Genomic DNA, 11,765 nt, shown 5'->3' with positions numbered 1-11,765 from the left:
CACAACTGAGGGAAACTGCGTAATACATTTAGTCGTCATTGAGACAGGGTTCCTATAAATAATGGTAAAACTTAAAACATCCTATCGAAATTTCCACGAGTACCATTAAGATGTATGTCACCACAATTCAAGAAATTAGAGATTATATTGACTGTTATGGGTATGTGTGTCTCGAACAACCACGAATGTTCCACTTGAAGCAACGATAACGTCTTTTTCCTCAATTGTGGTGATATTATCTAATGCGATTTGTCAATTACTATGTACTTGAAATAATCATCACGACTAATGCCACTAGTAGTACAGTTCCGGCGGTTCTGGTTAAGTTTGTTTTGCGAGGTAAGTTTTCCGTAGTGTTTTTGTGGACTGTAATTGGGTTTATCGTTTTTATTTTATTTTGCCAATGGAGTTTTTGTTTAGGCTTATGGTAAGTGCTTTCTCTTTCCAATTTATTTCTCATCAGTGGTGCAAATTATGTTTGGCATGATTTTATGGAATATAATAAACTTACAAGAAAGAAGACATGTGTTTGATACAAAACAGTTAAATAGCATGTTTATTCCATATTGTGCACATTCAATAGCAGATAAGTGATTAATGCTCTAGATTGTCCACTTCGAAGTGAAGCAGCTACACACAGTGACCAAACAGGCATCATTATCCTGTGTTTGATGGACACATTATATCTTTATTTACTGTTACACAACTGGAGTTACTCATTGGTTCACAAATACCTAAAATTAACAAAAACAAACAATTTGTCATTACTTGAATCAGTAACTCACACGGTCATCATAGATAGATACTATATTCTCTAAAAACTAAATACAAGTTTACAGAGAAACATTCAATATAAATACAGATACAATAGTTGAGGTAAACAAATACAGTAATTAAGTTATTATTAACGGAGTGTCTATTCGTCGTCCGGTTAGCCGAAGTAGAACAAATAAAAAGACGAGTCTTTTTTTTTTGGCCTTCACCCAAACTTCTTTAGAATAAAAACAAATCTTAATAAAATGTATACTTTGTAGTATATTCATTTGCATTTTGATTTGTTTTAGTGAATGAATGGAAATAATTTGCACATTTTTTTGCCAGGACTATAAGTAACTAATTCAAAAGTTTATTTGCTGCATATTCTCATAACTACTCAGCGTTTATGTGTCTCCTGAAATCCCGATATTATATCTTCACCATTATATTTTTGGCCGGACAAATAGCAAAATACCGTAAAAATGCTATTTGTCCGGCTTGCCGGATGAATAGACATTTTTGACTATTTGTCCGGCTAGCCAGACGAATAGCCACTGCCTATTATCAAAGTACAAAATTATGATGGCATACATGCATGGTTAGTACACATTGTTCTAAATCGGAAATAAAAGTGATATAACATCAAAGGTTATCTGTTAAATTGTTAATCAAAATATTCCTTTTATGTTGCTTTCTCTAAACATTTTCTAACAGTTGATTGAAAACGAATTGTTTAATAGATATATAGGGTTGCTTTTCAGGCGCAAATCCTGGATTTAATATTTGGGGATGTGGTGCCATAGAAAATTAGGAGTTAATTGAGAAAAATAACTAGCTATGCATGATTTTACATCGAAATTACATTTTTGTTTTGTTTTAATGAGGAGCTGGGTGTGCACCCTCTGACGTCGCCGCGCCTGTTCCTTTGTTAAACAATATTCGGTAGAAAACTCTATAGTTGATAACAAAGGTGGAAGAAAAAATATATATTTTCTTTAGATCAGCGTGAAACCCACCTGGATGTCCAGATGCAGCGGCACTAGGAGTTCCTCCTTTTGTCCACGTGCAGCCCGGGTCACCAAGTTCCTCGCCATTTGTGCGTCCATCTTTGTCTGAATCTTTTTGACAGAGTTCTTTCGTCCATTTAAAGCCTACGGTCTTAAAATCCTGTTAGGAGTAAAGAAGCAAATTTAACCTAGTTCTGGTAATATTTATTTCTTAGTGTTTGGACTTGAAAATAACAGTGAGTAAGGGACTTCTTACATGAAGTATAGCCGACAGGTTACGTGTATATGATTTTATGTAGAGTTATGGTCATTGGAATAAGAAAAATTAAAACAATAATCAGTTTTCCTCACTTTTTTCGTTATGTTTGATTATATTGACTTGATATTAACAACATGTTATAGAATAAGAATTTTGTTCTAGTACAGTAACCGATAGGGGACTATGTAATACATGACAATACTCACATCTAGAATGCTTGTTCACTGTAACATAATATGTATGCTGAATACACTAAGGGAACGAGCATATAACTTCAAAAAAGGGGGGTATTTGTTTTCCTACAAATTCTGTAGGAAAACAAAATTCCTAAATTTGATGAAAAAAATATTCTGGTGAATCAGATGACAAAAGAATATATTCTGAATGCAGATTTCCCCTAAAATTTTACTGTTTAATTTTGAAAATGATAATTTGATTGATAGTGTTTAAAAAATATATATAAATTTGTGTTATCACTTATACCATAATAAATAATGTGTTTTACCTGTGTAGGCCTACGCACTATTAAATCGAGAATGTAAACATGTTTCCTACAGTTTGTAACAATAATAGCGAACGAACGAACGAATGATCAACAAAAAGTTACCAGTCCAAACGGATTTCTTGGTCCTCCTCCTGGTTCCTGGTTGTGTCCTACTCCTTCCCATATCTGACCAGTCTGTCCAGTACAAGGGTCCGGTACTTTGTATCCATTAGGAATATCATTTCTAAACCATGGAAATCCCAAAACACCAGTTGTTAAAACAAGACATAAAATAAGTAGGAACATGACCTCTCGTTTATCTCCTTATAGCTCTTAGTATGTCAAACATGTCGTGATGGTCTCGATATTATATGAAATGGCTAACCTTTATCTGTCTTTTGTAAAGTTACTACATCTACAATACTAGAGGGTCTAGATGGGTTAACTGAATAGAGTATACAATTACAGTAAAAAGGTGCAGAATATATACATTATACAATGTATGACTAAAAAAAGGAGAGAAAAAAAGAATAACAATAGGATGCTGAAATATAAAAGACAAAGAATGTGGGAAAAATAAATAACGAATAGAGAATAAGCGCAAAATAAATAAAGAATAGCTAAAGAATATGCACACAAAAAATTCAAGAACATTCAATATGCGCAAAATAAATAAAGAATAGTTCAAAATGGCTATAAATTAAGAATTAAAGAAATGAAAAGTCACCCATCCAGACCCGCGTAAAACAATTGAATCGTTTGTTTTGGTAAAACCATTTTTTTTTAATTTAAGAATGGTGTTATCGCCGTTACAAAAAAAAATCATAGTCATTTTCATGTTAGCCGAGTCTTTGTTTTGGTTTGTTAGTAAACAATAGGATGACTCCTTACCAATAACATGTTTTAAATTCATTCTGCCTCAGTATTCTGAAAATAAAGTCTTCTATACCATTGACCAAAAGGACAGTACTATATTCTAAATAGTCGTGGGTCTACGGTCTACATCATCATCGAGTTCCCTTATTGATGGAATACTTTATTAATAGACATAAGTAAATATATGTACATGTATATTATTATCACCGACGTGAATAGATATAAAACCGACAGTTTGTACCACCTTAATCTGTCAAACTCATATGCTAGTTGTATGTAGTATTCTTAGTTTATGTTCTTATGCCTTTGATGGCAAGTAATATTTGGTGATCGGGGGGAAAGTTACCGAAGTGATAATAAAAATACCTTGTCGCTATATTTTGTGATTAGACAGCGTAAACTGACAAACACCCTATTGCCAAACAACCCTTGTAAGTCCCTTTGCGATCTCAAGAAAAAATTCGTTGATTATATAGGGAATCACAGAAGCATGACTGGAGCGGGTCCCCTCTTAGGCAGTCAGAGGGCCTACACTTATGAACATTTCTGGATCCGCCACTGAACATGATGGGTGCCACATGTGGAGCTGGTTGAACCGTTCTACATTCCCCTTCTGGGGCACCTTCCGGTTTTGGCCAGGTTCGTGCTGATAAGTCTATAGTTTTCTAAATTGTGTTTTGTAAACTGATATTTTTTGTTTGACTTTTTTTTCCTCCAAATGGTAAAATGTCTGAGCTGTAACCTAAAATGTATGAAAGTGTTTGACTATCGCGATAGCATCATTAAACAATGATGATAAATATGAAACTATATGATATTTTAATTAGATTGGAATGGATCTTGGAGAAGTCAGACGTGGAAACATTACACTGTACACAATTTCATAAAAAAATTTAAAAGTTCAACATTCACGCTCGTTGTATAATAATGTACAAAAAAGATGCGAAATATGAAAGTTCTAGCTGAAAAACTGGAAGAAGCATTAGTATGCAAGTTAGTGGTTTGTTATGAATTATTATTTATTAGTTGTCATTGGCTTTGTCCTAGCTGTCAGTGTCTGCGAGTACTCTTAGATCTGTACTTAGTGTCTTTATGTTGTTGGGATTTACAAGTACTCGGTCCCTTCCACCCTGTGTTTTTGGTAGATGTATTTTTATTTGTATCCAACTGATGAGTTAAGCCTTTTTCAACTGATATTTATAGTTTGTTTTTATGTTGTACTGTTACACAACTGTCTCAGATTAGGAGAAGGGTTGGGATCTGCTAACATGTTTAACCCCGTCACATTCTGTATGCATGTGCATGTCCCAAGGCAGGAGCCTGTAATCTAGTGGTTGACTTTTTTTTTGCTGTGTTACGTATTTGTTTTTCGTTCATTTTGTTTGTAAATTAATTAGGCTGTTACTTTTCTCGTTTGATTTTTTTTTTTTGCATTTTGTCATTTCGGGGCCTTAATTTATAGCTGACTATGCGGTATTGCTAATTGTTGAAGCCCGTACGGTGACCTATAGTTGTTAATTTCTGTGTCATTTGGTCTCTTGTGATATGTTGTATCATTGCATGGCAATCATATACCGCATCTTCTTTTTTTGAACAACCAAAATATAAAAGAAACTGCTTGAAACGGCGTTGGTCAGACAATACACGTGACTTGTAAGAGACAGGTTGACAAAAGAACAGTCTGGTGACTTTATTGTGGAGTCAAATTTAAACAAGTGAACAAAATCTAAGTCGATAACCATAAATTTATTAATGAGGTTGTGTTATCTTCGGGACAGTTACATGACACCCATACAACTCTGTCCTCATTCCGATGTAGTTAGAATTGCTGTTGTTCTTCTTGTGAAAGTCTATGATGTTTATTCTCACGTACTTTGCTACCATTGGTGGATCCAGAGTCTGATATTTAATCGTTGTCTGATCAGTGTTTCCAACCAAGTTCTATAAAAGAAACATTACTATTATCGATGTTCAGTTAAGCCAGATAAACAGCGCAACGTGTTTGAATTTTTTTTCTTCCAATTTTATACGTTTCTGTAGAATAAATAGGGTTACCTAGAATTTGGTAATTATTCAATGCAAAATTTCCATTTCACTTTTAAGGTAGGGTTTTGGGGTATAAGAGAATAGGATCGGCTTGGAAACTTTAAAAAAGATGTTATTCTTATGGACTTACTTTAATTCTTGTCGATATGAAAGAAAGTGTCTTCTGTGTGCTATCCAATCGTATTGTACGCATTGAATCATGATTGAAGTAAATTAACAAAAAGACAATACAGTATACAAAACATACAAACGTACACATAAACTTGTTCATTTTGAACATTTTGGTTAGGGGCCAGCTGAAACCGGCCTCTGGTTACGGGATTTTCTCGCTGTGTAGACGACCCAATTTTGGCCTTCGTCTGTTTCTGATCTTTGGTCGGGTTGTTGTCTCTTTGACACATTCAATCAATTTCCATTTTCAATTTTATCATTGTATATTCCGATGTCACCGTAGATTTGCGAAACAATTTATATTACAAATCTTCCAATCCGTAATATATAAATACATCAGTATGAAATGTGATACGATCAGTTCCATATTGCTCTTAATTTAAAAATGTGTTCTCCTTCGTGGTCGTTTTCATAAGACAAGATAAGATAACTTTATTAGCACTAACGCATTGACAATAAATGGTTATGGCAACAAATTAAAGACAAACTACAATAACATATATACAATGAAGGAGTGACAGTGGATATTTATGAGAGAAATATATAAAAATAAAAGAGAAGCATATACATTATTACAGAAATCAAGTACCTTTTAATAATGAGTTTCCCGAGTTTCTCACCAACAAGCATTCATTCAAATAGTTGACAACAATTTTTAATATTGTTGGGGAATTACTATTTAGAATTGATACAAGATTTTAAATATTGTTGGGGAATTACTATTTAGAACTGATATATGTTTCTAGATTATATATACAAACCTGTGAATTACAGCCAGTCTTGTGTTGGTGCCAATGATTGCCATCGTTTGAGTAGTATACGGTAAAATTGGTAACCCATACTTCACAGCAGGGTGCTCCCTAACAATCAAAATTAAAGTTTTTATGTTTGTCCTAACTTTTCTACAAATAGTTTTATTTATTCGTTTCTGGGTTTTTTTATATGCAGTTATAAGTATATAAATAATAATTATTCTAATGAACATGGATATACAAACGCTATTGTTGCATATGATTACGAAGGAAACAAACTCATTATTATTTAAGATTTTATTTATAAAACAAAACACACTACAACAGCTTTTTAAAGTTCAAGATAGTATTTAGTTTCGTTCTTATTTTAATTTTGTATTTTTTGTTGGTTTCTACGGTGTTGTATCTTTTCTTTTCTTATAAATGGCAATTTGTTATGCTTTGTAGAATGTGTTTTGCTGTTGTCAATTATAAATTAAAAAAAACAACAATTGAAATTGAATATATAATTGTTTATACCATAGATGTAATGTTAATACGAATAAATTGTATAAATAATAAACTAAAAAACATTACTAAAACATTTCTTTCGATGAGAGTTGATCGTATACTTTAATTAACTTAAGAAAGTTTAACGATGTTAGAGAGCAATGTTTGTTTTCTTTCCTTCATACATGTCATATTCTTCATGCCTTCCCGTGTGTTTTTGGCGTATTGTGCTACATTTCATAGAGTGCATTTCTTTCTAACAAAAATTGTGTAAACGTTGTGTGGCGTTTGTTGTTTTCTAAACGGTACACACGTAGAAACAACTACATCGTTTAATCAGTGTTTACTGACCCTGTTTGAACTTTCAATAATGTATGCACATTTTGTTGGTAAACAGACATTTTACAAACGTAAAACAAATACATCGTTTAATCAGGGTGAAGTTAGAAACAAATGTAGCGTTTGTTCTAACAAACGACGAACGACAAACTGCAGACGCATTTTTAGCGAGTGCATAGTTTGTCAAAGTTTATGTAAACTTTGCAAACGTATGTTAGAAACAAATGATTAAAACATGTGCGCGCTTAGTCGTTTAAATCGTTTGTGTTAGAAAGAAATGCACCAAGTTTTTAAATGAAATAAACGATACATTTCTTTTTTCGAAAAATCTATGCACATGTGTTTTATGCATAAAACTTAGCCTTTCATGTGTATAAAACATGTTCAACTCTTTTGATAAATTTGAAGCACAAATTGACCATAGATAATTAAAACTACCTGAGTTGCCAAAGCTGTAATGACGTGTGAAGAATTCAGGTTAATTTGAACCCAGTCCTTTGATGTTGTCTTAGCCCCCGTGTACCATCCACGTGCGTGATTTAGTCGAGTATTTCCTGCACTGAAATCTCCAAAGCTTTGACTGGAGGATACAAAAGCGTCTAGGATTGTCCCGTCTTCCATACCAAGTGCTGCACCACAATTGGCACTTCTACTACCAAAAATAAACTTTAGATAATTTTGTATAAAAAAATACCAGCTAAGGTTATCATAACTCTTTATGTTGTAATATGGAAAATTTTCTCCAACCAGGACATTTTCTGAGGTCGAGTTTTTATTTCCAAAGGTATTGATTATAGGCTGATTGTATCAGGCTTGTATTTCGTTTATCATTTTGTCTTTGATCAGACGGGGTTTATTTTTGTGGTTTTTTTGTGTGTGTTTTTTTTTTCGTTTGAATTGTTTCACCTGTAACCATGTCGCTGTCTTTTAAAGCAGATTTTACGATATAAATTTACTAATTGTTTTAGGCCGTACGATGACCTATAGTTGATTTAATGAGGTGGTTTTAATTTCACTTTTGCAAAGTCATTTTTTTTTCAGAACAGTCTTCTCGACATATAAATGACATTTTTTTTTAAACATTATCCAGTATTGTTTGGTATCCTGTTTTGAAACACGATTGCATAAGGATGGTACTCAATTAAAATCACTCCGGGGATTAAAATAAAACTAAATATAATAAAATTCACCTTGAAAGTTTTGCAGCTGGAGGCGGACTTGAAAGTGGAGACTGCTTCTGCAGACGCATTGCTTCCCGCGTTTTTTCTTGTAGCTGAGTAAGGAGCATCTGCTGTTGTTGTCTGACGTCATGAACAGTCGACTGTAGGTTATGATACATCGATAACACTTTTCTGTATTGACTTTCATAAAACGTTGCATTGTGTATGGTAGCATTCAGTTGTACTAACAAAAAAAAAATGATAATTGAATAAATTACAAAGTTTGAAAAATGCTCAGAGACATATTTTTCGAGTTCTTTGCAAATAAAAATAAGAACATGTGGTATAATTTATAATTAGACAACTCTCAATTAGAGACCAAATGACATAAACGTTTAACTTAACAAATGGTGATCATCGTAAGACCTTTAACAATGTGCAAAACCCATACCACTGAGTCAGCTATACAAAGCCCCGAAATAACAAATAAAAAACAATTCATACAAAAGAAAAATAACTAACAGATTTTTGTGAATACAATGAACAAAATACAAATATGATATACAGCGACAAACGAATTTTATTCATGGAATTATCGATGGGTTCGAACTTGGGAAGTTTATATACAGAATATGGCGAGGGAAAACATTTTATCGGGCACCCAAACACTCTCTCTAATTTGGGACAGTGTTGTAACTGTACAACATCAGTTGAAAGGGAAAAACCCATCAGATTGATACAAAGCAGAAAACAAGCAACCGACAGAACGGGTCAGGGTATTTATACCTCCCTACACAAAAAAAAAAAGATATGACAGTACTTGCAGTTTAAATACTAACACCTAGTTCAAAGCCAAAGATAAATGATACAAAAATCATCCCCCAAGACCCTTCATTATCGATCACTGCTAGAAAGCTTAAAAAGAAAGGAAAAAGAGACAATGCAAATGGGACATTCAAAATCGTAAGCAGAAAATAAACTGACAACGCCATAGATAAAAAAAAAAAAAAAAAAATACAAACAACAGTACGCAACACACAAAACAAACCACCGAGCAACACAAACCATTCGCAATAAAAAAAAAACTAAAACACTTTTTGGTTTTATCCTGAATTCTGCTAATTAGAAATACATTCAGGAATTTTAATTTTTAAGGTAAAAACGTGGTTATGAATGACAGCAACGACAACAACTAAATAAATAATTTAAAAAAAACATAGAGAAGAAATATAAAATAGTAACTAGTACAGTTTACCGTTCTATAAAACATTGTGTTCTGTGAGACGGTTTACCGTTCCATACAATTAAGAATTGAATGCTTCCTTTTATAACTTCATTTGGGGTGTAAAAGCGTTGACCGAAGTACATTTTGTATGACGCGCGGAAGCGCTTAATTCTAAAAATGTGCACACGGTCAACGCTTTTACATCCCCATGAAGTTACAAAAAGAAGCCATCAATACTTATAATTACATTTTTTAACTAGGATCATGAAAACACGATTTTTATCAAGTTTTTATTTCATTTACCTGTGCACTTTATTGTGGGGCCTCGTGTCATCATGAATGATAAATTTTATTGTGTTATGAAGTTGCTTAAGGAATAACGCGAGATTGCAGAGTAGCCAGTCAGAATCACGTATTATAATGAAACATACATCTAATGTTATTATTATCTTACCTTCGCATGAAGCCGCTTGTAAAAGATCCGAATGATTGTTCATCATACCAAGTGCTTGTTTAACTAAATTAACTTCTTCAATAATTTTATGGACATCTTGAAACCTTACGTACTGTTCATGGTGAAGTTCTTTGGCTAAGTTGTACACTCCAACACTTAGATTATGAAGAAATGCTCTATCATGGTCGAGTCCACGGAAAACGAGCTGCAACTCTCGTGTAACCTCGTCCTGGATCGCCGTTGCGTTTGTTTTCAGGATTTCCAAGTCCTGTGTAAGCGGTGTTACTTGTGAATTTATAGACTGTTTAAGTGATTGTATCTGGAGCGTCGTATGGTATCCCAGATTATTTAATTTTTCTTGAAAAGTTTTCTCGTAGTTTATACTACAAGCTAAATTTGCGGCGCATTGTTGGTAGTTGGTATTGGCCGGTAATTGCCCAAATACAGTAACAGTAAAACAAAAACACAATAAAAGCCACATTATTTGAATTATCTTGTGATCAGTGTAAAAGTTTGAATTTGACTCTAACCTCGCATAGTCTTGAACTTATTATTTAAGTGTACATGTAGAAGATAATTCGACAGGTGCTTGTTTTTAACACTGTAAAACGATTGTATATCATGTTGTCATGTTTCATTGTTTATTATCTGTAGCTAGATTACAGATATATTCGCAAATAGACTAGTATATAGTCTGGCCATAAGAAGTCGAGACCATTTTATCAATTAATGACCAGGTGCTTTATTGCCGTCTTGTAAAGAATTTCATGTTTTGTTGCACGATTTGTTAAATATATATATATATCTATAATACTAAAATTACGAGGTCCAATTTGTCAGCCGTCATCACGTAAAAACGACGAATCAAAAAATTCAACTTTATATATAACTAATATAGTACAAAGGTGTAGATTAAAAATTACACCATTCCAGGCCCTTTTGTTTTCCACGTTATTAATATTGCCAATAATTAAGAAGTTCCGGGTCGAGTCCGATTACCGATACCAATAGTATATTCACCTTTTACCGATTACCTTATCTGTACGTTCCGCATCTGACAGGCGCACCACCAAACGGTGTATTCAGGATTAATATGCTATATAGTATTACACGGGTCATAATCACAGGGTTGACACTACTTAATTGTCAAATTGTTACCTATTGTAGTATTTTAATCAGTTAGACTTTCTAAAATACGAATACTAAAAATCTGGACTAAAATCAGGCGTATAGGTACAGTTTTCAATTTGTTAGCGGGCATGACGTAAAACAGCGAATCAAAGAATTCAATATTTATAACTAATATAGGACAATGCTGTTGATTAAAAAATACTCCATTCCAGGACCTTTAGTTTTCCAAATAATTAATATTATCAATAATTGATAAGTTCCAGTTTTACGGGTTCAAACAGAAAGATTTGAAAGCAGAGAAAACTGTGTATCTTATAATCAGCATGACTTTATCAGATGACAATACTAATACTAAAAAAAGGCTTGCGCATAGTTATATACTTTAATTCAGTCACGGACCCGCGATATACGGGTGTGTTCTAGTATATATTATATATAAACTTATCTCAAACAAGGGAAGCTCCAGGATTCTTAATAAGAAACATTTTAACAAATTGTATCGAGAGAAGAAATTGTTGATTTGTTTTGAAAAAAATGAACAATTAGGGTATTCATCTATTTATTAGTGAAAGAGGCTGTGATCTCCGAAATTTCCGAATATTCCAACCTATCACGC

At 33.2% G+C, this 11,765-nt stretch overlaps 2 protein-coding genes across 3 annotated transcripts; both read right to left on the bottom strand.

The window, feature by feature from the left end:
* Positions 1–528: 528 nt before the first annotated feature.
* Positions 529–2,886, bottom strand: LOC139492447 (temptin-like). The gene is made up of 3 exons (XM_071280632.1): positions 2,630–2,886; positions 1,773–1,923; positions 529–734 (listed from the first exon to the last, which is right to left on the bottom strand). Exons 1-3 carry the CDS (start codon positions 2,810–2,812, stop codon positions 658–660), a joined length of 411 nt encoding a protein of 136 aa, XP_071136733.1. The 5' UTR covers positions 2,813–2,886; the 3' UTR covers positions 529–657.
* Positions 2,887–5,110: 2,224 nt separating this feature from the next.
* On the bottom strand, positions 5,111–10,699 carry LOC139491303 (uncharacterized). Of its 2 annotated transcripts, none has more exons than XM_071278921.1 (5): positions 10,019–10,699; positions 8,370–8,583; positions 7,618–7,831; positions 6,361–6,459; positions 5,111–5,323 (listed from the first exon to the last, which is right to left on the bottom strand). In XM_071278921.1, the coding sequence occupies exons 1-5, from the start codon at positions 10,497–10,499 to the stop codon at positions 5,132–5,134; spliced, it is 1,200 nt and encodes a 399-aa protein (XP_071135022.1). In that variant the 5' UTR covers positions 10,500–10,699; the 3' UTR covers positions 5,111–5,131. The 2 variants fall into 2 exon arrangements, with proteins under 2 accessions (XP_071135022.1, XP_071135023.1); XM_071278922.1 differs by having other exon boundaries at positions 7,618–7,828; positions 10,019–10,675.
* Positions 10,700–11,765: the final 1,066 nt, after the last annotated feature.

The sequence above is a fragment of the Mytilus edulis genome, chromosome 10 (genome assembly GCF_963676685.1).
Source record: "Mytilus edulis chromosome 10, xbMytEdul2.2, whole genome shotgun sequence".
NCBI lineage: Eukaryota > Metazoa > Mollusca > Bivalvia > Mytilida > Mytilidae > Mytilus > Mytilus edulis.
The sequence above is the reverse complement of the archived record's forward strand: the minus strand, read 5'-3'. Positions and strand labels throughout refer to the sequence as shown.